This window comes from Hyla sarda, chromosome 7 (genome assembly GCF_029499605.1).
Source record: "Hyla sarda isolate aHylSar1 chromosome 7, aHylSar1.hap1, whole genome shotgun sequence".
NCBI classification, from domain to species: domain Eukaryota; kingdom Metazoa; phylum Chordata; class Amphibia; order Anura; family Hylidae; genus Hyla; species Hyla sarda.
Genome location: NC_079195.1, coordinates 111662523 through 111690433, shown reverse-complemented (window position 1 = coordinate 111690433; position 27911 = coordinate 111662523). Strand labels below are relative to the sequence as shown.

Genomic DNA, 27911 nt, shown 5'->3' with positions numbered 1-27911 from the left:
CAGAGCTTCAAATAATCTGCATAAATATAGAATTAAAGCATAACCTATCTGCATGTAGCCACTATAAGTAGTTTATTGGCTGCACAATGGTAAGTAATGACCTAAAGGGTGTATGTTATCCCCATGTTTGTGTGGGTTTCCACTGCACAATTAGGAATTTCAACTTGGAGCCCTAGTGAGGACTGTGGTGAAATTTCACGACTGCAGAAAATGTTTGTGCTATATAAAGGTGTTTATTAACCCCTTGGGGACGGAGCCCATTATGACCCTAAGGACGGGAGCATTTTTTGCAAATCTGACCACTGTCACTTTAAGCATTAATAACTCTGGAATGCTTTTACTTATAAATTTGATTACGAGATTGTTTTTTCGTGACATATTCTACTTTATGTTAGTGGTAAATTTTTGGCGATACTTGCATCCTTTCTTGGTGAAAAATTAGAAAATTTCATGAAAAATTAGAAAATTTTGCATTTTTCTAACTTTGAAGCTCTCTGCTTATAAGGAGTATGGATATTCCAAATAAATTACATATTGATTCACATATACAATATGTCTACTTTATGTTTGCATCATAAAATTGATGAGTTTTTACTTTTGGAAGACATCAGAGGGCTTCAAAGTTCAGCAACAATTTTCCAATTTTTCGCAAAATTTTCAAAATCGGAATTTTTCAGGGACCAGTTCAGGTTTGATGTGGATTTGAAGGGTCTTCTGGTTAGAAATACCCGATAAATGACCCCATTATAAAAACTGCACCCCTTAAAGTATTCAAAATGACATTCAGTAAGGGTGTTAACCCTTTAGGTGTTTCACAGGAATAGCAGCAAAGTGAAGGAGAAAATTCAAAATCTTCATTTTTTACACGGGCATGTTCTTGTAGACCCAGTTTTTGAATTTTTACAAGGGGTAAAAGGAAAAAAATCCTCTCAAAATTTGTAACCCAATTTCTCTCGAGTAAGAAAATACCTCATGTGTATGTCAAGTGTTCGGCAGGCGCAGTAGAGGGCTCAGAAGCGAAGGAGCAACAATGGGATTTAGGAGAGTGAGTTTTTCTGAAATGTTTTTTGGGGGGCATGTCCCATTTAGGAAGCCCCTATGGTGCCAGGACAGCAAAAAACCCCACATCGCACACTATTATGGAAACGACACCCCTCAAGGAACGTAACAAGGGGTACGGTGAGCCTTAACACCCCACAGGTGTTTGACAACTTTTTGTTAAAGTCGGATGTGTAAATGAAAAAAAAATATTTTTCCACTAAAATGCTGGTTTTTCCCCAAATTTTACTTTTTTACAAAGGGTAGTAGGAGAAAATGCCCCCCAAAATTTGTAACCCCATTTCTTCTGAGTATGGAAATACCCCATGTTTGGACGTCAAGTGCACTGCGAGCGAACTACAATGCTCAGAAGAGAAGGAGCGCCATTGAGCTTTTAGAGAGAGAATTTGTTTGGAATGGAAGTCGGGGGCCATGTGCATTTACAAAGCCCCCCCGTGGTGCCAGAACAGTGGACCCCCCCACATGTGACCTCATTTTGGAAACTACACCCCTCACGGAATGTAATAAGGGGTACAGTGAGCATTTACACCCCACTGGTGTTTGACAGATCTTTGGAACAGTGGGCTGTGCAAACAAAAAAATTAAATTTTTAATTTTCACGGATAACTGTTCCAAAAATCTGTCAGACCCCTGTGGGGCGTAAATGCTCACTGTACCCCTTATTACATTCCGTGAGGGGTGTAGTTTCCAAAATGGGGTCACATGTGGGTATTTATTTTTTTGCATTTATGTCAGAACCGCTGTAAAATCAGCCACCCCTGTGCAAATCACCAATTTAGGCCTGAAATGTACATGGTGAGCTCTCACTCCTGAGCCTTGTTATGCGCACGCAGAACATTTTACGCCCACATATGGGGTATGTCCGTACTCAGGAGAAATTGCGTTACAAATTTTGGGGGTCTTTTTTTCCTTTTACCTCTTGTGAAAATTTTTTTTTTACACTGACAGGCTGATGTAGACCCCAACTTTTCCTTTTCATAAGGGGTAAAAGGAGAAAAAGCCCCCCAAAATCTGTAGTGCAATTTCTCCCGAGTTCGGGGATACCCCATATGTGGCCCTAAACTGTTTCCTTGAAATACGACAGGGCTCCAAAGTGAGAGAGCGCCATGCGCATTTGAGGACTAAATTAGGGATTGCATAGGGGTGGACATAGGGGTATTCTACGCCAGTGATTCCCAAACAGGGTGTCTCCAGCTGTTGCTAAACTCCCAGCATGCCTGGACAATCAGTGGCTGTCCGGAAATGCTGGGAGTTGTAGTTTTGCAACAGCTGGAGGCTCCGTTTTGGAAACACTGCTGTACAATACGTTTTTCATTTTTATTGGGGGGGGGGGGGACGGACGGACAGTGTAAGGGGTGTATATGTAGTGTTTTACTCTTTATTAGGTGTTAGTGTAGTGTAGTGTTTTTAGGGTACATTCACACTGGCGGGTTACGGTGAGTTTCCCGCTAGGAATTTGCGCTGCGGCGAAAAATTTGCTGCAGCTCATACTTGAAGCAGGAAACTTGCTGTAAACCCGCCCGTGTGTACCCTGTACGTTCACATGGGGGGGGGGGGCAAACCTCCAGCTGTTTCAAAACTACAACTCCCAGCATGCACGGTCTGTCAGTACATGCTGGGAGTTGTAGTTTTGCAACAGCTGGAGGCACACTGGTTGGAAAACCTTCAGTTAGGTTCTGTTACCTAACTCAGTATTTTCCAACCAGTGAGCCTCCAGCTGTTGCAAAACTACAACTCCCAGCATGCACGGTCTGTCAGTACATGCTGGGAGTTGTAGTTTTGAAACAGCTGGAGGCACACTGGTTGGAAAATACTGAGCTGGGTTCTGTTACCTAACTCAGTATTTTCCAACCAGTGTGCCTCCAGCTGTTGCAAAACTACAATTCCCAGCATGTCTGATCACAGAAGGGCATGCTGGGAGATGTAGTTATGAAACAGCTGGAGGTACGCAACTACAACTCCCAGCATGCCCAGACAGCTGTTTTCTGTGTGGGCATGCTGGGAGTTGTAGTTTTGCAACATCTGGAGTGCTACAATTTAGAGACCACTGAACAGTGATCTCCAAACTGTGGACCTCCAGATGTTGCAAAACTACAACTCCCAGCATGCCCAGACAGCAAACAGCTGTGTGGGCATGGTAGGAGTAGTAGTTTTGCAAGATCTAGAGGGCAGTATAGAGATCACTGTGCAGTGGTCTCTAAACTGCAGACCTCCAGCTGTTGCAAAACTACAAATTCCAGCATGCCCACACAGCAAACAGCTGTCTGGGCATGCTGGGAGTTGTAGTTTTGCAACATCTGGAGGGCTACAGTCTAGAGACCACTATAGTGGTCTCAGACTGTAGCCCTCTAGATGTTGCTAGGCAACTACTCACCGGCTTCCGTCGCATCCGGGAGCCGTCCTCTTCTGCCGCATGCCGCCGCAGATCTCCGTTGCCGCCCGCCGATCCCTGTCGCTCCGCTGCCTCCGGAGGGGTAAGTGGACTCCGGCGCCGCTCCTCTTCGTTTTCCCCGTTCTGCCCCGCCTTTTGTGGGAGGGCAGGACGGGGAAAACGAAAGTAAACCCCTCCGCCCCAGATCTGCTATTGGTGGTCGCGTCTAGACCACCAATAGCAGAGATAGGAGGGGTGGCAACTCTGCCACCTCATTCCCATCGCTTTAGGGGGATCGTGGGTGTCTTAGACACCCGCGATCCCCCTTCTATTCCGGGTCACCATAGACCCGTAATGACCCGGAATCGGCGCAAATTGCAAGTGTGAATTCACTTGCGATTTGCGCCGATCGCCGACATGGGGGGTCTAATGACCCCCCTGGGCATTTGCACGGGGTGCCTGCTGATAGATGTCAGCAGTCACCCTGGCCCGGTCCCCGCCCGGCGCGCGCCGAAATTCCCACGGGCGTATGGATACGCCCTTCGTCCTTAAGTACCAGGACGCAAGGGCGTATGCATACGCCCTTCGTCCCCAACAGGTTAAAGGAATGTTGTCCTTTAAAGGCAACCTGTCTTAACATGGCAACCGGCACACTGTCTTCAGTGGTCTGTTGCATTGAAGTGTACTCACATACCAAGTGAACATGCAGTAGTTAAAGAATCACTGATATTGACATGGGGCCACTGTCAAACACACCCACTGGCTGGTTTAACCTTAAAGGGGTACTCCACTGGCCAAATGCAGCCAGAACACTGGCCAGTGGAGTACCCCTTTAACACAATGCATAGGGAGAAACCAGCCAATCATCAGCAAGTGGGCGGGGCCAGCAGATTCTCATAAATATTGCTGTCTTTCCTGCAGCGCTTGTCACACACTGCACACTTTGTCATTTAAGGGCTTTAAAACTACTGTACACTTTGTCTTTAGTGACAGACCGAGGGAAACTAGAATGTTTCTCACTATGTTATGGCAGCATTACAGATCCGAGCTCTGTATCACAAAAATAAAGTTCCAACTATTATAACAGTAAATGAGTAAGATCAGTAAAAAAAATTAAAAAATAGATAAACTGTGTGCCGATTAAATAAGTTCTCCGGGCAGCAGGGTTACTGGGGTAACATGGAAAATAAAGAGGTTGATCTTCACTTCTACGATACCCCAAGATCTGTCAAACAGGCATAGTGGAGTCGGTATGTTTCTCTCCCCACTATACACTTTTCATATCATTCCTCCATTATCTCAATCTCTTTCTCCTCTTTTGAAGTCCACACTTTCAGACTCTTTCACCCATTTTCACTCAAGGTGGCAGTGGCTTCCTTATTTCCCATCCACTGAAAAACCTACACTCATCATGGGTGATTTTAACATCCTCATTGCCACTCACATCTTTTCATTTGCCTCAAGATTTCTATCTTTACTTTTCCCCTTGGCCTTTCACAGTTTTCTGACGCTCCCACACACAAGGCTGGGAATACACTTGACTTGACTTTAGTATCTCTCTAACTTTACTAATCTTTGATCACAACCTTATCTCTCTAAAAGCAACTCTCATTGTCTCGCCCCACTACCTGCACTAGTGACCCTATTCCTTCACACAGTCATCACCAGCTGTCACCAGTCACTTAAAACATTTTTTTTAACCTTTCCTCTGGTATCTTTCCCTCCTCCTTCAATGATTTTTTCATAACCCTATTACTGAAAATAACATCTCTGGACCTGTCCTGTGCAGCTAACTATTTCCCCTTCTTCTCTAAACTCCTTGAACATTTGGTCTATTCCCACCTAGTCCGCTATCTGAGAAATTGCTCCTTGGCCCCTTACAGTTTGGCTTCTACTCTCTACACTCCACCAAAATGGCCCTAACCAAAGTCTGTAATGATCTCCTGACAGCCAAACCTAAAAGGTAATTTCTTTATACTGATTCTCCTCAATCTATTGGCGGCATTTGACACTGTGTAGATCACCAACTCCTCGTTCATTGTCTCCACTCCATTGGTCTGAAGGACTCTGCTCTCTCCTGGTTTTCTTCCTAACTCTCTGACCACTCCTTCAGTTTCATTTTCCATCTCTTCTTTTTTTCCTCTACCTCTTGCTGTCATAGTTCCTCAGCCATTTGTCTTGGGCCCTCTCCTTTTTCTCTCTCCTTTGTTTTTTGTGTATTGCATTTTATTGGGGGTCTGGCTGCTTGGTATCTCCTTTGAAGTCATGCACTCTGGTCCCATCATATAATCAAACAGATAAGGGGTCAGGAAGAGAGATGCCCCCCTGGTGGGATCAGAGGGGAGGGGGGAATGGAGTCTCCCTCCAAAAAGGCAAATATATAATATTTAACAATGCTAGACTCGGGGTGTTCTAGGCTTTGCCACAAGCTGACAAGACCATCCTAAGAACAGCACTCACATGGACTGCTATACCATCATGCTGTAAGAACTTCATCTTTTGTTTTCTGAACTATACTTGCATAACCCTTTTATATATTTTTGTACCTGTATGTCATTTGTTTCTGTATTTTTATATAGTCAGCACTGTGATACCTTTTATCAGATTAAATGTTTAATTAATCAGCTCTGGTCTTTGATCTCTAAATATAGGAGCTCACCTTTCTGAAGGCAGCTCTAGTAGAAACACGTTTATCTAAGGGTTAATTTGATGACTTGCTGGGACTAGTAGTGGATACCCAGAGGTCTGGTGGCCTTAACCCTTGCACCATCACACTCTCTCTCTAGCATCTTAGTGGGACCAATAGGGTGTGATCGTGACAACCATCTCTACACAGATGACACTATCTCTTCCAGTAAGATCACTCCTGCACTACTAAAAAAATACCAGTGACAGTCTTTCCGCTGTCTCAAATATTATGTCCTCCCTATATCTGAAACTAAACTTTTTTTAAACTGTTGCTCCGATTCCTCCTCACCTTGACTTTTATAACTCTTAATAGGCCTTCCCTTCTCTAAACTCTCCCCTCGTTACACTGCTGTCCCCCTGTGTCAGTCACTACACTGGTCACCTATTCAGTCAAGACTACAGTACAAAATCCTCACTCTCACTCACAGAGCTGCACCTTCCTAGATTTCTGTCTACCACCCTACAGGTGATCTCCGCTCTGCTAATGATCTGAAACTAACATCTTCTATAATCCAAACCTCTCACTCCCATCTCCAAGACATTGCTCTTGTTGCACCAGTTCTTTGGAATGCAATACTCCAAACCCTTAGACTCAACAGAATTAGATTTAAACCTGCCCTAAAGAGAACGAACAGAGAAATCCAGCTCCCCCTGCCCTGGACAGATGGAGCACGGATCCAGGTGCTGGACAACACCGGCAAACAAATGGAACAAAAGGTAGTAGAATCCAGCTCTGGTGCTAATAAAATCCAAGTTTATTCCATCATGACAAGACAGGAACACAGAAGTAACACGTTTCAAGTGCCAAAAGCGCTCTTCGTCATGCCCTAAAGAGACATCCCTTCAAGCAGGCATATGACATCCCCTAATTGGTCCACTACTATCATTTGGCAGTGTCTCCCTACTCATTATGCACTTCAAACACTCAGAGATTCGCTGGTTACTGGTTCATCCACATTTATGTAATTTAGCTTATTAATCTTATTTATGTGATTCATTTAATTTATAAAACATGGCTGGAGAATTGAGTATACTAAACACTTCTTGCCATTTATCTTAACCTCATCCCTCATATACTGTAAGTTTTCTCGAACAGGGCCTGTACTCCTCTTGTATGAATATTCAGTGTGTATTATTATTATGGCTAATTTTGTACTCAAAATTGTAAAATGCTGCGTAATCCAGATGCAAGAATGTAACATTTGGGAGGGTATTCTCTTCAACAACTGAAACCTTGCAAACAAGCAAACGAAGGTGTCCACTGGTTACATGGTCCTTGATGAAACAGTATGAGGGATACCAAAAGACCATTCTAAACATATTAGCCTGAATGGCAAAGACACTTCTATGTATGAATTCGAGTACAATACAGACATAGCGCACATCTACAATCTTGTATAGTGATCTGATTGCTTCTCAGCACAATATCAAAAACTAACAGGTTGTTAGTATACATTTTTGATCAAAAAGTACAAGCCCACTCGCCACGTCAAGGCCACCTATTCAGAGTGGTTCCCTAACGTCCCTAGCATAAAATGGCGTAGCACCGGGCGGCGACCACCACCGCCGCGACACAGGTGCCCACGGGGGGGGGGAGCGACCCACTGGCAGAGCGGCCCCAATGCCTCTCAAACCAGTCTATAGGCCGCACCCGCCCGCAGACACAGCGCCACGGCAGCAACAGACGCCGCCCCGCACCACACCAGTGTGAACAAGGTGTAATGGGCCATTACACCTTGTTCACACTGGTGTGGTGTGGTGCGGGGCGGCGTCCGTCGCTGCCGTGGCGCTGTGTCTGCGGGCGGGTGCGGCCCATAGACTGGTTTGAGTGGCACTGGGGCCGCTCTGCCAGTGGGTCGCTCCCCCCCGTGGGCGCCTGTGTCGCAGCGGTGGTGGTCGCCGCCCGGTGCTACGCCATTTTATGCTAGGGATGTTAGGGACCCACTCTGAATAGGTGGCCTTGACGTGGCGAGTGGGCTTGTACTTTTTGATCAAAAATGTATACTAACAACCTGTTAGTTTTTGATATTATGCTGAGAAGCAATCAGATCCCTATGCAAGATTGTAGATGTGCGCTATGTCTGTATTCTACCCGAAATTCATACTGTGATTTCTATCCTTTCCTTTTTTTTTTTTTTTGAACATGTGCTGCACTCTTCCCCACCCCCTCAGCCCAACCCTATATAGGTGGTAATTAGCCACACTAGGGCCATTTCACTCCTGGCAGCCTCCCAGTCTGACTGGGAGAGCAGGGCAAGTGAGCCATTACACCTTGTTCACACTGGTGTGGTGCGGGGCGGCGTCCGTCGCTGCCGTGGCGCTGTGTTTGCGGGCGGGTGCGGCCCATAGACTGGTTTGAGTGGCACTGGGGCCGCTCTGCCAGTGGGTCGCTCCCCCCCGCGGGCGCCTGTGTCGCGGCGGTGGTGGTCGCCGCCCGGTGCTATGCCATTTTATGCTAGGGATGTTAGGGACCCACTCTGAATAGGTGGCCTTGACGTGGCGAGTGGGCTTGTACTTTTTGATCAAAAATGTATACTAACAACCTGTTAGTTTTTGATATTATGCTGAGAAGCAATCAGATCATTATGCAAGATTGTAGATGTGCGCTATGTCTGTATTCTACCCGAAATTCACACTTCTATGTATGCCTGTGTACTACCATAACTTTGCTTTCTTTTCCTGTATGAACAGGTTTTCCTCGTATTATGAAGCTATGTTTTGTTCTTTTATGTCATATACAAAGACATACATACAGCACATATTGTCCCGTAGCAGGTGTTTCAGGTCATGTAACTTGCTGTACATAAATCTTTTATGAAATTATGGTATTTTGCTTCCTCTACTGCGATTTACCTGCAAATAATTTTTGTTAACCTAAATATCTACCTATAAATGAGAAGGCAAACATGGTGAATAAATAAATATGATGGTCAGTTGTGACAAAAAAGTGATTGTGCATGCTATACTGTGAGAAAGGAAGTCTAATGCTATAGAGTGATTGGTGCATAGTAACAAGGTGCGGTATGACACAACCACATGGGTCCAGTGTCTCATTTATTTTTCTTTCAAAAAGAACAATGCAACTGCCTAGATTGCCAAAATGACGTCTACTAGAAGGAGAAACAAAACACTGAGGATATGGGCACCATATGTAACCAAATGTTCGTTTTTTCCTATATTTTGACATATTGATAATTTAAGCCTTATTGCCATTAAAAAAAATAAAAACTTTTGGCATGTCAAAAGTTTAGGTCGCACTCATGACTTATTGCGGGTCATCACATACAGTATGCGTACTTCACCTGCTTTAAGTGCCTGTTTAGCCAATAATTGACCACAGCAGTGTCCTGCCTCTGTCAGTGATTGGCTGAACACAGACATCACAAGAAACCAGGAAGTAACAGTGAAGAATTGAGGGAGACGAGCATCACATTTGTTTTTGTTTTTTTAACCCCTTAAGGACGCAGAAGTTTCTCATTTTGGCACTTTTTTTTTTCCTCGTCTTCTAAGACACATTGGGGAAGATTTATCAAAACCTGTCCAGAGGAAAAGTTGCCCAGATGCCCATAGCAACCAGTCAGATCGCTTCTTTTATTTTTAACAAGGCCTCTGTAAAATGAAAGAAGGGATCTGATTGGTTGCTATAGGCAACTTTTCCTTTGCACAGGTTTTGATAAATCTCCCCCATAACTCTTAATTTTCCACCTACAAACACATATGAGGGGTTGTTTTTTTGCTCCACCAATTGTTCTTTGCAATGACAGCACTCACTGTACCACCAAATTTATGGTGATTGTTTATGGCGCTTTTATTTCTATGCAGTGCACTTTTTAGTAAGCATGACATGTTATCTTTATTCTGTATGCCCATAGGACTAAAATAATGCCCAAATTATATAGGTTTAATTTTACTATTTTTAAAATATTTTAACATTTTGTATGAAATTTAGTATGCTTAAACTTGTCCTATTTGCACTAGAGCTGGATTCTACTACCTTTTGTTCCATTTGTTTGCCGGTGTTGTCCAGCACCTGGATCCGTGCTCCATCTGTCCAGGGCAATGTGAGCTGGATTTCTCTGTTCGTTTTCTTTAGGGCAGGTTTAAATCTAATTCTGTTGAGTCTAAGGGTTTGGAGTATTGCATTCCAAAGAACTGGTGCAGCAAGAGAAATGTCTTGGAGATGGGAGTGAGAGGTTTGGATTATAGAAGATGTTAGTTTCAGATCATTAGCAGAGCGGAGATCACCTGTAGGGTGGTAGACAGAAATCTAGGAAGGTGCAGCTCTGTGGGTGAGAGTGCGAATTTTGTACTGTAGTCTTGACTGAATAGGTGACCAGTGTAGTGACTGACACAGGGGGAGACATCAGTGTAACGAGGTGAGAGGAACATAGTGATTTCCCTGCGATGATCTCGATCAGCTCAGCTCCAGGAGTCTATTTTTGGCATTTTAGAGGCCGCGATCAACCTTGATTGCGGCGTCCAAAGGGTTAATGCCGGGCATCGGCCCGATCACTGGTGTTCAGCATTAGCCGCGGCTCCTGGATGCTGAAAGCAGCCGGGACCGAATGGCTATGAAGCTCCTGCTTCATAGACCCGCCACATGACAGCGCCGTGTGTGTGTGTGTGTATATTTATATATATATATATATATATATATATCGCGCTCGTCGTTAAGGAGTTACATAAAGTAAAACTTTTTAACCAAAATAAGAATATTTAAAATTGCCTTATTCTAAAACCCCATAACTTTATTTTTCCATATAGATGGCTGTATGAGTGCTTTTTTGTTTTTGTTGTTGTTGTTTTTTTTTTTTTTTTTTTTTTTTTTGCAGTATCATTAACATTATACTTTCACATGTGAAGATTCCAAATCTGTTTATTTATGTTATTGTTTTACATTTTTTGATTTTTAAAATGGGGTGATTTCATTTTTTATGGGGGAGGGGCTTATTCACATTTATAAAAATGTGTCCCCATGGGAAACTATTTATAGCAATCTTTTGACTGCTATTACTGTTTAGTGCTATGCTTAGGCATAGTACTGATCATTGATATGGGCGACCTACTTCTATGGTCTGGAGCAGCCCTGGAGCAGGTAAGTAAAGCTCCAGTAGGACTCGGCGGTATGGCCAAATATGTGTATCGCAGAATTTTTGTAACTTATGGCGCTTCCATGGTATATAACGGTATTCCCTCCCCCAAAAATTTATTATTAGCCCAGCGCTGCACTGTCCCACTCGGGGTACTACTCACGTCACCCGCAAGCGCTGCCCTCCTCGTGCTCCTGTTTGTTGCAGCCGCCGGCGCTGACACTATACTGTGCGGTATCCCTATGCCCGGGCTGGAAAAGGTCCGATGTCGGCCTTACGCTGGGGACGTGAACGTCAGACAGCCTTCAGCCTATCACCGGCCACAGCGATGTTCCGCCTCGGCCGGTGATAGGCTGAGCCCACTGTCATGTAAGAAGCCGGCTTCTTACATGATAGGGCTCAACCTATCACCGGCCGAGGCGGAACATCGCTGCGGCCGGTGATAGGCTGACGGCTCTCCGAAATTCCATTCCCTGGGAAGCAAGTCCGGACCGAAGGGGAAGGTGAGTTAAAGTTTACTTTGTTTACCTTTTGCAGCCCGGGCATAGGGATACCGTATAGAGAAGTGGTTTGCAATCTGCAGACCTCCAGATGTTGCAAAACTACAACTTCCAGTATGCCCGGCCAGCCGCCGCCGGCCGCAACAAACAAGAGGACCAGGAGGGCAGCGCTTGCGGGTGACATATGTGAGTAGTAGCGCTGGGCTGGGGGGGGGCAGAACAGCGCTCGTGGGTCACATATGATTAGTTCCCTGATGTGGGGACAGTGCAGCGCTGGGCTGATAATTCATACATTCCCGAGGGGGAGGGGCCAAACCGGTATTGCGGTATGGGTTAAAATTCATATTGTGCAGCACAAAAATTTCGGTATTCGGTATGAACCGGTATACCGCCCAGCCCTAAGCTCCAGCCACCATCTTGACTCATCAGACCCCTGCTTGTCCGGCAATTAACAGTGGGTTTGCAGCTGTTAAAATTGACCTGTGGTCTATGACTCAAGTACATGTACATCCTGGTTTGCCAAGTACCTGGCAGCCAGAGCTTACAAGTATGTTCGGTGTCCTATAGGGGTTAATGGGGGACCTTCCTATCTACGTAATGGGAGAGAGTAACCTACCTACCCCCTCTCTCTATCCCATCTACCAACACACATCTACCTACACTCTCTCACTGTGTGTGGCACAAAGGAGGGGGGGGGGGTATCAGATGACGTGGAAAATCAAGGGGGCATTATTGCCATTTTAGGCTTCATGAATGGGAAATTTGTGTAGGCTTTCAGAAGGTAGGGAAGGTGCAGTAAAAGTTCACAGCCCAAGATTTTTGTACAGCACATTCTGCATAGAAGGGCTGAGCCTAAAAGAAATAGTCATGGTGGTCTGGGCTGGATGGAGAGAAAAAGGAAAGTGAGCGACACCAATCAGAGAAGATGCAATGTCATATGTGCTGAGCTGGTATATGCAACTATATATGACTGTATGGGCCTAATGTTAATCCTGGTATAGTGATTTTGTTCAGTATAACTATAATGGTATAACTTAGTCACAGTTTATTGGTAATGGTGGTGTTACCAGTGTGCTAGTATTATTTGGGCCTTATATAATGCTGTTATTGGTAATAGTAGCATTTGAATAATGATTAACCATTGTATATAGTATGTGACTGTGTAGTTGGTATGCTATTTCAGCATTTGGGGCCCCACTTAGTCTAAAAATGCCCCAGAAAATAACATATTTGAAATAGATCTTCTACACCAAGCAACCTATTTTGACACAGAATAAGGGTACACTTACAAGTACAGAGTTTGCTGCAGATTTGATGCTGTGTAAATCAGTGTAACTAAATAATTTAACACTGCATCAAAACTGCAGCAAACACTATACATGTGAATGCACCCTTTAAGTGAATTCTGGTTCACAGTTTACAGCATTGCTGAATAATGGGGAAATGAGATGATATCTCATTACTCCTACTCATTTCTAAACAGAGTGTTAAAGGGCATGATTTTACTTCTTATTTCTGCTGAAAGTGTAGGTTCTTCAACTGAAGTGAACGACAAATATAGCCATAATTACTTAAATGGATACAGTAAATATCAGCCTAGGTACAATGCCATTATCTTCATTATGGTGTCATTTAATCACGTCCTGTCAGTGCCTGTGCAGACAATGTATTAATTATTGGAGCACATCATTAAAGTAAGAGCTTTACCAGTCACGGTTTCCTTATAAAAAAAAAAAAGTCTCCATAATTTTAAAGAAGTTCTTAAAGAAAATGATCTGGCTCATAAATGCTCAAAATTATTATTGCACTGTAAAAACCTGGTCACATAGGCTATGTCCACATGGGTAAATGTCTGCATGGAAAATTTCTGTGCGGACATTCCCCCGACAGCAGAGCAACAGCAGAACATGCTGGCAATAGGACCGCTCGGAAATGCCCTGTCTCATAGGCAGCAATGCATTTCCGTGTGGACTACGGAATTTCCGCAATAGAAGACTTTTTTTTCTAATGTGTATAGGAGACTTTAGTGCATGGGGCATGTGAAGCCTCCATGTGTCATCATATGTATGTATGGAGCCCTGCTTCAAGAGTTTAAAGGGGTATTCCGGGCAAAACCATTTTAACCCAATTCTATGCGGGTGCTGAATCTCCAGTTTCAGAAACCTCCAGGTTTCCGGGACTGGGGACGTGACATCACGCCACACCCCTCCATTCATGTCTATGGGAGGGGGCGTGATGGCCACCACGCCCAGCCACCACGCCCCCCCCCCCATAGACATGAATGGAGGGGGGGCGTGGGGTGACATCACGTCCCCAGTCCCGGAAACTCAGAGTTTTCAGAAACTGGAATGTGGGTGCTGCAGGGAGATCGCGGGGGGTCTCAGCAGCGGGCCCCAGCAGCGGGCCCCCCGTGCACGGACATCTTATCCCCTATCCTTTGGATAGGGGAAAATATGTTTTTGCCCGGAATACCCCTTTAATACTTCTGTAGATTTTGTATCATATGGGCACTGTCAGATACAAAAACTTTTGATATGTTGTAAATCATGCAAAAACAATAGGTTTTGCAATTGCTTTCATTAGAAAATTTTCAGTATTTCATACTGAAAAGGCCAGTCAAACAACTGCCACCCCTGCCTGCTTGGACACATACTAGTTCTGCTGTGTCCATGCATCATCACCTATGTCATGGACACATTTCCTTGATTGACAGCTGTGAGTGCAGGGCTCACAGCTGGAGGAAAAATCCTCCCACTGTCAGCTTGTGTCCCGCTACTGTCAGTGAGGACAAGCTGGGAGTTTTAGTTTTGCTAATGCTAGGGGAGATGTGAGCAGACAGCATATTGAGGGAGGGGGCGGAGACCTGCACAGTGAGACCACGCCCCCTCCCTTTGAGAGGAATTCAGACTAGTGAGCTAAATTAAAAATGTAATAAAAAAATAAATAAAGGTGCTAGACACATAAAAATGTGATTTACATGGTCAGGATTAGGTACTGAATGATATATAAAAAAAAATGTGTTTTTGTTGGATCTGACGGGTACGCTTTAAATAAAAAAAATCATATGGGAGTGCCATTGTTGCTCCTTTGAAAAATGATGCCATAGCACAGCTGTATGTATAAGAAGCATAATGGAATAATGCTGCTAGCTGGGTATGTAGCACAATACAATAAGCAGGGTATACATGTGGTGGTAAGATCCATAAAGCGGTAAATGACTATGGTAAAATTTAGAGGTGCACCGAAATGGAAATTTCAGAACCGAAACAAAACCGAAATAAAAAAAAATGTCAGGCCGAAACAGATACCAAAACCGAAAATGACTTCTCCCCGTCTTCTAGTAAAATGCAGCGTTCCGCTCATTAGATTCCCCCACATTAGATTGCCAGCTCCCCCACATTAGGTCGGGAGTTCCCCCACAATAGTAGGCAGCTCCCCCACATTAGGTCAGCATTTCCCCCACAATAGTAGGCAGCTCCCCCCAACAATATTAGGCAGCTCCCCCCCCACATTAGGTCAGCAGTTCCCCCACAATAGTAGGCAGTTCCCCCACAATATTAGGCAGCTCCCCCCAACAATATTAGGCAGCTCCCCCCAACAATATTAGGCAGCTCCCCCCCACATTAGGTCAGCAGTTCCCCCACAATAGTAGGCAGTTCCCCCACAATAGTAGGCAGTTCCCCCACAATAGTAGGCAGTTCCCCCACAATAGTAGGCAGTTCCCCCACAATAGTAGGCAGTTCCCCCACAATAGTAGGCAGTTCCCCCACAATATTAGGCAGTTCCCCCACAACAATATTAGGCAGTTCCCCCACAACAATATTAGGCAGCTCCCCCCACATTTGTAGGCAGCTCCCCCCGCCCCACAATATTAGGCAGCTCCCCCCCAACAATATTAGGCAGCTCTCCCCAACAATATTAGGCAGCTCCCCCCAACAATATTAGGCAGCTCCCACCCACAATATTAGGCAGCTCCACCACATCTGTAGGCAGCTCCCCCCCAACAATATTAGGCAGCTCCCCCCCCACACACATTTGTAGGCAGCTGCCCCCCAACAATATTAGGCAGCTCCCCCACAATAGTAGGCAGCTTCCCCCCCACCCCACAGACATACAGCTTCCAGCCATATACAGTGTATGGCTGGAGGCTGTATATGTCTGTACTGCTGCCCCCACAGTGTTCCGGTCACCGCTCCTCCAGCCCGGGGTCACATCTACTGCTATGGCCTATAGAACATAGCAGTAGGTGCCGGAACACTCAAGAAGATGACGCGGTCACTTACCAGGCCCCGGCCAGCGCGCGTTCTCCTGCGACGATCCTGCGGTCCTCCTGCGTCTCTATGGTTGTACGTACGGGACGTCAGTGACGTCCCGTGCGTACGACCATAGAGGCGGAGAAGCGAAGGACCGAAGGAGGATCGCAGGAGGACGCCGGGGAATGGCGAGTGACCGGCGGACATCCTTATGTCCCGAAAAGATTTTTCGGGACACAGGGATGTCCGGGATAGGAATACTTCTTTTTATGTGCCCGGGCCGGCTCCCGTGTGTGGCTGCAGGCGGGGGCCGACCAGAGCATATAAAACCTAATACTGTATACTAAAAACCAGGGGGCCTCCAGCTGTTGTGAAACTACAACTCCCAGCATGCCCGGACAGACTTTGCCGGTCCTGGCATGCTGGTAGTTGTAGTTTCACAACAGCTGGAGGCCCCCTGGTTTTTAGTATACAGTATTAGGTTTTATATGCGCTGGCTGGCCCCCTCCTGCAGCCACACACGGGAGCCGGCCCGGGCACATAAAAAGAAGTATTCCTATCCCGGAGAGAGGGCGCCCCCCCCAGATGTTGCGCCCGGCCCCCCCTGCCCCCCCACGAGTGCCTCTGCCACTGGCAATGTTTGTAACTTGTGCTGTGGGCGGGCAGGGGAGGTGGGTCATTATCGGCACATTTTTTGTTGTTTCGGCATTTCCCCGAAACAGCTATTTTCGGCTGATATGTATCGGCTGCTGATATATCGGTGCATCCCTAGTAAAATTCACGATAATTTTATTTTATGACTAGAGATGAGCAAACTTACAGTAAATTCGATTCATCACGAACTTCTCGGCTCGGCAGTTGATGTCTTTTCCTGCATAAATTAGTTCAGGTGCTCCGGTGGGCTGGAAAAGGTGGATACATTCCTAGGAAAGAGTCTCCTAGGACTGTATCCACCTTTTCCAGCCCACGGGAGCACCTGAAAGCTGAACTCATTTATGCAGGAAAAGTCATCAACTGCCGAGCCGAGAAGTTCGTGACGAATCAAATTTACTGTAAGTTCGCTCATCTCTATTTATGACTATGTCCTTTTGGTAAAGTCAGAGAGAAAATATCAAAGTAAAAAAAAAAAAAAAACGGGTTATGTTATACTACAAAACTTCTTCATAGCTAGTCTACATATGTCAAAGGGAATTGAACATCTGATATGTGACCAATTAACAGAGAAACCCATATGATGTGGACACTTAATGCAGCAATAATAATGAGTCACATAGAGGAACAGGCTTATGTAATGTGCCCCGAGGGCAGGCTAAAAATTATATACAACGCAATGAACAGTGAACAAGCCTATGGGGTATACACTGCGAGCAGGAACCACTTACATGCACAGCACACATGCTGAACATTCATTGATGAAAACAGCCATTGGAGGAGAACAACAGAACTGTTGCTTAATATATAAGAATCAAAAGAACATTTATAAAATGTACAAGAGTGATTCAACATTTTTACAATGTCTTAAAAAAATGTAAGTGCTTTTAAATGTAGAAAACTGCTTTTGTAGTAGCAATATGGGTATATTCACACTGGCTGGCTAAACTGTGGGTCTTTGGGCAGTAAATCTGGAATTTATTACAGCAGTGGGAAAATAGATGAGATTTTAAACCTCATCCACATGCTGCACAAACTCTGCTGCATGTCTATTTTGGTTTTGGAAATGCTACATCCTTTTTGGGAGGCAGATTTTCCCCTTTGACTTCAATGGGAAAGTCAAAATCCGCAATGAAATATTTTGTTGCAGATATGTCACCATTAGGGTACGTTCACATGTGCATATTTTGTACAGCAGATCTGCTGCAGATTTTTTTCTGCAGATTTTGCTGCCCATTGACTTCAAACCTGCAACAGAAAATATGCACATGTGAATGTACCCTTAGGGTAGGGACACATGCCGTATTTTGCTGCTGTATATTTTCCTACCCACTGAAATCAGAGTAGCAAAATATGCAGCTGATTTTGCTATCCATTGACTTCAATGGGTAGGAAAATATGCAGCTGCAAATATGCAGTAAAATATGGCATGTGTGGTATCCTCCAGGAATGTCCACATGTTCAGGGTGTGCTGCATATTTTGCTACCCATTAACTTCAATGGGTAGCAAAATCAGATGCACAAAATATGCAGCAAATCCTCTACGTGTGAACGTCCCCTTACACAGAAAATCTGCTTCTGTCAATTATTAAAATTATGACTTTTTGCACCATAATACATAGAGTCAAATCTGCACCAAACCCATGCCCAAATCCACAGAATAACTAGCAGAAACACTGCATATTTCCCACTGTGGAAAATCCACAACATATCATTACATATTAAAGTTCTCTTGTGGTTAACTATGTACTTTCATGACAGATATTCAAAACTGTTCAGTGTTTATGTTTGCAGCAGATTTTTTTGTGAGGATTACCCCTATTGTCACACAAGGAGGCTAATTCTTGTTTCGACCCAAAATAAATGATGCACCACTTATATGCACAGTGGTTATTTTTTTGTGGCAGCAAATATCTGTCATAGAAATGTTCCCTTGCATATGATCAGGATTGCAGAAACCATTTCACATTCATGGGGATGCGACTGTTGTTATTTATAATACTGATTTCAGTGCAAAATCCACCCTAAAATCTAACTCAAATCTGACGCTCTCTACAAGGCCTAACATTTTTTTTAACGTTTGTATAGTTAACTAGCTGAGAACCCGGCACTGCCTGGTTTTTCCTACCATGTCCTTGTGGGGGAGGAAAAGCAACAAAGGAGGAAGCTTTTGTCCTCATATCCCATCCTTAAATCCTGACCCCATATCCCCTCCTGATATCCCGACCCCAAATCCCCTCCTCATATCCTGTCCCCACATCCCAACCCCATATCCCATCCCATATCTAATCCTCCTATCCCGCCCTCATATCTCATCCCCACATCTAATCCTCATTTCTAATCCTCATATCCCATCTCCATATCTAATCCTCAAATCCCGTCCTCAGGTGGTGCTGAGATGTGGTAAAGATATTGCAAGCTGAAAATAAAAGGGGTGTAGCTTAAAGGGTGAGTGTGTATTTGCAAGATGTGGAATGGAATGCGTGGAGGGTGTGGCTTGCCAGCCAGACTGACGCATTCACCAGGAGATGCAGATCGGAGCTTGTGGAGTCCAGCTGTACGGAAATTATGCTGGAACATACATTTCCCATAGATTTGCATTGGACTTTAAACAAAAACCCTGATCCTTGCAAGTGGGGGTAGGTTAGGGTTAAATAACCTATCCTATGTTTGTTGTTGACATATAAGTAACGTGTGCCAAGTTTCATGTTAATATCTTTAGCCGTTTGGAAGTGATGCTGGAACATACACACACACTGAGTTTCATATATATATAGATAGAAAGGCCTAACCAGTATCATTAGTGCTTGTGAACTGTGTAGAATTGGCAGATGTGTCTGCAATATCATATTTAGATTGCAGTCCAGGTACAGCTATATACGTAGTATGGATGCATGCCGTTTATGGCCTTCTCAAGATGCAGTCCACCCAAGTTCACAATAAAGTATTTAGCATCACTACAAACTTGCCCCTAAAATAAACTAACAACATAACCACTAGAGATCTAAATATGTCCAAGGATTTTGAGGACATAACCGTAATAAAGCAGGCCTTGGAGGTACATTTTTTTATTTAGACGTAGAATGGCTAACAAATTTCCCCAGAGTGTAATTGTAAAGAACCTTGTAGTTGAAAAGCCATGAATAAATATAAATGATTATCATGCACACTCACCGTCACAGTCGAAGAGAGCAAAGACTACATCACAAACATGGTCTGAAAGTTCCACTTTGGCCACCGTCCTGGCAACTTGCTGCATAGTAACTAGAAATAGAACAACAAGGGAGCAGAGTCATAAATGAATGCTATTAAAATGCAAATCCCAGGGGCAAATATTACTCATTAACACTATGAAGCCAGACAATGCACAGCTGGCCAGGATTTATCTCAACTTTTATGATGCAGTGTATAGGACGAAAAAGAGAACTACCAATCTACCAATCTTAAACACTGGAAAGAAAGAAGGGGCAGATTTATCAGTCTGAAACAAAAGAAGTCTGTTTTAGACCATAGCAACCAATCATGGCTTATTTTGTTTTTTCTGGTATCCTGGTAAACTAAAAGTGGAGCTGTGACTGGTTGCTATGGGCAAAACCAGACAGTTTTGACAAATCTACCCTGAAGCATTTAAAAACCAGAATGATGACCCAAAACTAGCTATGCTTAAAGGGATACTCCACTGGAAAATATTTGTTTTTTAAATCAGCTGACAGAAAGTTAAACAGACTTGTAAATTATTTCTATTTAAAAATCTTAATGCCTCCAGTATTAATTAGCTGCTGTATTATCCACAGGAAGTTCTTTTCTTTTTGAATTTCCTTTCTGTATGACCACGGTGCTCTCTGCTGACACCTCTGTCCATGTAAGGAACTGTCTTGAGCAGGTTTTCTATGAGGATTTGCTATTACTCTGGAAGTTCCTAAAATGGACAGAGGTGTCAGCAGTGAGCACTGTGGTGAGACGGAAAGGAAATTCTAAAAGAAAAGAACTTCCTGTAAATCATACAGCAGCTGATAAGTACTGGAAGGATTAAAAAATGTTAATAGAAGTGATTTACAAGTCTGTTTTACTTTCTGGCACCGGTTTTCCAGTGGAGTATCCCTTTAAAGAGCTTTTCCATGCCTGTGACCCAATATAGCTTTCAATACTGGATGCAAATGAAAACAACTAGCACTAGTGAAGCAGCAGGCATTACCTCAAACCTTCCATGCATACACTCAGTTTAGGCATATGGACATAATGTGAGTGTTGTGTTGCCACTGCCATATGGTGCCTCGGGAATTCTTGAATAATATGGCACTGTCTAATTAAATTTTTTTTTTTAATGGACTCTGGGAAATAACTAAATACCATGAAAAAAAAAAAAACTGTTAGAGTTGCCCCTAACCACCAATCATAGCTCAGCTTTTATTTTACCCAAAGAAATAAAAGCTGAGCTGTGAATGGTTATTATGGGCAAATCAGACCCTTTTTCTTTGACACAGAGAGCTGAGCTCAGGGGGCAAGTGACTCCACATCACTAGGACATGGGGTTGAAGAAAATTAATATGCAAACAACGGGGGCGGCTTAGGACTCTTCCTCCGGGACCCAAAGCAGAGACGGACGGCGGGGGACCTGCCTTCAAAGCGCCACTGGGAAGACTGAAAACACAACTTTAGCGGGGGATAACTCAGCAGCCAGTGCACACAAAAAAGTATGTGAACCCCTTATGGGCTCTACCACCCAGAATATTGGGTTTAGTGTGGGTGAACTGGCTGACAGTTTTCCTTTAAGCTACTTATTATAATAATAAATTTTTATGCAGCGCACGCAGACTTCATAGCACACTTAAATTGGTTCTTTTCCCCATTGGGGCTTGTAATCTAAAGTCTATCCAGAGTCTAATACACGGCTCGAGTAGTAGGTGGGGAGGGCCACATTACCGATCACTGAATCGTTCGTGTGGCCCTTTGCTACAATCAGCTGTTGGCCACTCATCCCTTTTTACACAAGCAGATGTGTGGCTGGCGGTCCTGACTATAACAATATGCATGAACAGAATAAGGAACTATTTGTATATTCTATATTTTACTATTGTAAAAAATAAACAAATAATGAATTACCGTTAACATAAATATTTGATTTAAACTAAATATTTAATCATTTTGGGAAGATGCAGATAACACAGGATAATGTTACTGACAAACAACTTCTGCCTTTTCTCCCTGTTAACTACTGCACATAGCACAAGGCATGTCCACAACATTATCCCACTGAAATGCTAAACACAGCCCAGAGCATTTCTTTAGAATGCAGATTTCCTATAGTGAAATGCTGTAATCCTGCTAAACTTCTTCAACAAGAGTCACAAGGACATAGTTTCTGAGTTCTGAATCTCAGGAGCTAAACTTTGCCATCCATATCTTCTATGCAACCCCAGGTCCCATCCTCACCTATGTCCACATCCTAAAATAATTATTTAAGTCAGTTAGGATGTAGACAATTTGGTATTCTCTAGAAGCACATGCCAAGAAACACAGCCTTAACTGTACTCTTCTTGGGAAGCACTGCTGAGAAGATGAAAAAATAAGAAGAGAGAGGTCTAAGTGTTGAAACGCATTATCAGAACCAACCATCACCAACAAGGAAGATTATGTCATATACAGTATAGTTTTTAATGGGAGATGTTACCGATCAGAAAACTTTTATTCAGGTTTCCACGGTAATAATAAAATCAGAAAAGAACCATAATACTCTGAGAAGAACATGTGTGTAGCTGCTGCAGACAGTTGAGGACTTTATATTGTTGTACTTCATCTTTTACAACATATGGAATTTTGGAAGAATGCAATTTCATATTTAACTACATTTGGCTTTAAATGACAACCTGGGTTCTATTGCACAGTTTCAGCTTGTCCGTCTCCTTTCACACATCAGCAGGACTGACATTTCCAGGACAAAAGATGTACATTAATTAACAATAAGGATCAATTTCTTGACACTTTTCTGACTTGTTCATCCCTGTGGATGCAGAAGGCAAAAAAAATTCTTGGCTGTGGGACTTGCATGGCAGTTATACCTGAAAAATGAACTTTCCGGAGGCCATTCAAGCACAATATGCTAACAGAACACAAAAACAATGAGGAAGCTGTATATGCTTCTAAGCATGTAGCAAGACAACATGAACCACAGTAAAATATATCATTACAATGGGCCCCTCTATAATATGGTGTTTTATATCAGTCAAGCATATATATATATATATATATATATATATATATATATATATATACACAACATTAGGCATCTCACAAAGTAACTTTGTAAATACAAATATCACAATACTCCTGTTGTGATTGTGATACTGACTACCTGTATTACAGCCCAGAGCTGCATTTACTATTCTGCAGGCTGAAATCTCCCAGCATTCCCCGCTTGTTCAGTGTCTGCACATAGCTTGCTTTGATGGTTTGCATTCTGGAAAGTGTGAAAGTTTATACTAGACACTGTACAGTATGTGATGTAGGAAAAACTTACCAATGCACTACATTATAGGGGCTCAGCTAAAAACTGATAAGTGCGTCTACTATTTCTATCAGCAAGCAGAAAAGTAAATGCTACTCTGGACTATAATACTCAAGATCAGTGGAATACAAAAGTAGAATGGATTTTACTTAAAGTAACATATATGTGCGATTTTGACAGTAAATAAAATGAAAAAGATAGTTTAGTTCCTTTCAGAACAAAAGGATGGGCATGTTAAAATATATCTCCTGCTACATCTGCCATCAGGTTAGTTGGGAGGCTCTCTTATGGCCCATGGCCATATGTAAGAGGACAACTTCATGGATTTAACTGCCTCTTTGGTTACTTTCTACTGTAAGGTCGTCCTCAGGGGCACGATGAAGGGTAACAGCTTACCTACTAAGCCATCTCCGCTGGTGCGAACGAGATCCACTTTTAACAGTAAGTGCGTCCTTAGGATTCACGTGCAAATAAAACAGAGCAAAGAGCTATTGGCTCATTGCCCCATCAGTTACTCTTGTAGACAGCAGGCTTGAAGTGGGCTGTGGACTACAAGAGGACAGAAACAACTCATGACTCCTGCATCCTGACGCAGGTGCTTGCGATGACGCCACTTCATGAAGCAGCTTTCATTAGAGCAGAGGAAGAACACTCTAATGTTCAGAGTGGCAATGGGAAGTAGCAGAGTTTGTTTTATTTGTAAATAGTTTTCTATGTTGGCTAGAAAAAAACCAACTCCTCTTATTTGGGTACATACCTACTTATGGGGGGGGGGGGGGGGAGAGAAGAGACCTGGGTGAGCTACTTACCTAATGGTGGAAGGGACCGATCTACCATAACTGGAGGACACTACCTACTATGCAACCAATTATTTATAAAATGATTGAGAAATGACCGAATAGATCTTACTGATAGGTGCAAACAAAGATTTCAATGAAATTAAAGGGTATGGGTAAAACTTCAGTGGAAAGCCACAGTATTATGGTAATCTCACAACATAGCCATTTAGCCCCAGGACAAGCACAGAACCATTCTAAGCATGTCCATTAGTGTCTGGCAGGTCAGTACTAAAAATCACCTTATGGTGGATAATCCCTTTAAAGAGTAGCTATCATTAACTAAACTTTCCCTAATCCCCCTCCCCATCCGTCCCTGACACTAACTACCTCTATCCCTGTATTTATTTTTATCTTACACTCCATTAACATTATAATATTATATAGCCTCTTCGGTAGCTCAGTGTTGAGCTCTCTGCGGAGGGCAGGAAGTGGGCGTGGCCCGGCAGGCGCGATGTCATCCGAAGCCTGGCCGGCCGGCTTCCGCCCGTCTTCCTGCACTAAGAAGAGGGAGATGCAGGGGGCAGGGAAATTAAAATTACAGGCGCTGCGCGAGCACAAGCTGCACTGAGAAGAGGGAGATGCAGGAGGCGGGCATATTTAAATTACACGCGCCGAGCGCGCACGAGCATTGTGCTTGCTCTCTGCCTGTTTCATATACAGGAGGAGCATTTCGGACCACGTTGCCCAGCCAGCAGTGAGGGGGGGGGGGGGGGGGGTAGAAGTATTCCTGAGCCAAATAGGGAGACACCTAGTGGCCAGGTTTTCTAATGTAAAAAAAAACTGTGAAAAATAGTTTTTTTTTTTATTAACATATATTAGAAATATATTTATTTTGGCATAATCTTTTTAATTAAAAAAATTAAGTTTAATGAGAGTACCCATTTAAGCTTTAAAAAGTAGGTTAGAAAAGTTCACTGCTACCCAATGGATGGAAAAGGCTGGATGCAAACCAGAAACCATAAGGTTCTTAAAGGGGTACTCCGCTGCCCTGCTTCCGGAGCTCCGCTCCCTAGCGTCCGTAAGTTTATTGTTATGAATGCTGTGTGCGGGCTTCCGAGTTCAGGGCCGCCCCTCGTGACGTCACGCTCGCCCCCTTCCCATAGACTTTCGTTAAGGTGGCGGGCGTGACGTCACAAGGGGGCGGGCATGACATCACGTGGGGGTGGGCATGACATCATGAGGGGCGGCAATGAACACGGAAGCACGCACACAGCGTTCGGAACAATACACTTCCGTATGCTGGGGAGCGGAGCTCCGGAAGCAGGGCAGCGGAGTACCCCTTTAAGTACACTGAGGGCATGAGGGTCTGTGGAAAACAGACTGTGGATACATGATCACTTATGTAAAATTTTGGTAAGGTTTGCAGAAAAAATTATAATATATGAACTACACAAAAGCCCTTAATGCCATCTATGGCAAGCCATTTTATTACAAGCAGTTCGCTAATCATTATTTGCCCAGTCTTCCTGCATTTGGAGATAAACACATTATACACATTTTAAATAACTTTCAAGATCTCTTTTACATACTACAGTTAGAACTAAATGTTACAAATGGAGATATTTAGAGTCTTTGATTGTTCTGATGCTGGACTTGTTTAATGTTTATTTATGATATACATTCCTCTTGATAGTTATCTTTTTGTTCCTAGTATAAATTATGTATTGGGCAAGTACAGATGGTGATCATCTGAAAAGTTCTGCATACACTAGGGGGAAAAAAAGAGTGGAGCACACAGAACTGCTAAGAACATCAAGAGAGTTTCTTTTACAAGTCAAGAAGCTTAATTTCAGTTATTATACTTTTCTTTTAAAGGAGATCTGTAGTGCAATATAACTTATCCCCTATCCAAAGGAAAAAATCAATGCGCAAAACCTTTGCAACAAATATAGCCAAAAATATATCCAAACTTCTTGATCAATTCCCCCCGTGTGTTTTTTATGATACCAGACTACAAACAATCCTTGTCTAGACTGCTTCTACAGTCATTATCTCTTCCATCTGACTTCACGATGAAATTAGATCTACCGTATTTCTGATCTACCTTGCTTTCTGATGTAAAATAATTGACCAATACTGAACATTCACAACTGGATTTATCTAGCATGGAAGCAATCTCTTAGAAGGAATATGCAATCTATCAGCCTGCTTGTATCTTCAAAAGTATATAGAAAACACTTAAACAAGCTAACAGTAAAATGCAACATACATTATTCATGCTACTAAGGAATTAGTTTATGCAATCAATACACTTTAGGGAATATAGGAAATATATATGTATGCTATAGTTTATTTTAAAATGATACACTACTACTTATGTAATACCTGATTTTACTTACCTGCCATTTTAATCCTCCCACATCTACCACTCCTATTAAGGCTGTTCCCCATAGAGCATTCTTATTTCTAATATTTTCTGCACTTAGAATTTAGTGGAAGCCCTAGTGTCACCCTCTACCTGTTCTATGTCCTATATGATTTCTTCCCTCAGCTATATTATCACCTCTCCTGTTGGTTCCTGTGGTTTTCTATGTATAAGTGACACCCAATGGCGTACATAGAGGAAAAGTGGCCCTTGGTGACATCCTAAACTGTATACCTAGAATAATACATTGGTCTGCTTTAGTATCTCAGTCAACTCAAATACAGTACTAGTTGCAAAGGAGATCTGATGGTTCGGCACTACAAGTCCCACAATGTGCCATAGCACAAGAGGCACACGTACTCACAAATTCCAGCCAGGGCGCCTGCCACGGTGCTCAGTGTAAGATTCGCCAGATCCTTTTAGCCAGAATAGTAGTAGTAAGAACATATAGGACTCACGTACTGCTGCCAAAGTGGTGCTTTTTATTCCAAGAACAGGTATAAACAGCCGGTCACATCGAGGGAGTGGAGCAAATGGACAACATCCGTTTTGCGGCATCAGCCACTTCATGAGGACCAGTTGAAGCGGCTGACGCTGCGAAACGGACGTTGTCCATTTGCTCTGCTCCCTCAATGAGACCAGCTGTTTATACCTGTTCTTGGAATAAAAAGCACCACTTTGCCACCAGTACGTGTGCACTGTGTTCTTACTAGGGGTGTGAATCGGCAAGAATTTGGCGATATGATATATCCCGATTCGGTCTCAAAAACGATATATTGCGATTTTTACTCACGCAGTGATACCAAATATGTTAATTTGTATTATGTTTACATGCTTTTATATAGAAATAGGGGGTGATTTGAACTTTTAATATGGAAGGGGTTAATGTGTGTCTTTTAAACTTTTATTAAAAATTTTTTATACACTATTAGACTTTTAGGAGGAATCATTAGATTCCTCAGACAGATGAATAGAGTTCTATTGAACTCCATTGCACAGTGATCCATTGATAGAACCTAGTCCAGCCAGGCTCTATCAATGACAGAGCCACGGGACAGCAGGAAGCAGAGGTAAGCCCTCTGGCTACCTCTATAGTGGATCGCCCGCCCGCGATCGTGCTGTGGGGGTGCGATGCCCACCAGGGAGCATTCACAGGTCCCATTAGATGCCACTGTCAGCTTTGACAGTGGCGATCTAAAGGGTTACTAGCCAGCCGCGGTGATCGCAACATGCTGGCTATTAGTGGCGGCCCTGGCTAGTGAAAACAGCCAGGGGCTGCAGAGTATGGAGCAGGCAGGAGTCTGGAGCCGTCACCATACACCCAGAGCGCCGCCGTGTTTGTCAGGTCCGGCCCAGCTTGCACGAGCCGGAAAAATTCACCTGCCCACCGCCCAGAACTGCATGTCCTGGGCGTCGGGAGATACGAATTCCACATCCCTAAAAAGATCAATTAAAAAATATTTTGAAACGATACAGTATCGCCAAATGAAAAATCGAGTGAATCGATTTTTTCTTACACCCCTAGTTCTTACTACTACTTTTCTGGTCAAATACACTACTTTCCACTATGACCCCTTACTTGGTCCATAA

The 27911-nt window shown here is 43.5% G+C and overlaps 1 protein-coding gene across 2 annotated transcripts in view; it reads right to left on the bottom strand.

Annotated features, from left to right (window-relative positions):
- Positions 1–27911, bottom strand: part of MICU1 (mitochondrial calcium uptake 1) — a 276130-nt gene that overhangs the window by 4491 nt on the left and 243728 nt on the right. For both annotated transcript variants that reach the window (XM_056530455.1, XM_056530456.1), the window contains exon 11: positions 19787–19876. In XM_056530455.1, coding sequence (XP_056386430.1) covers positions 19787–19876 — 90 coding nt within the window. The remainder of the gene's footprint in view (positions 1–19786; positions 19877–27911) is intronic.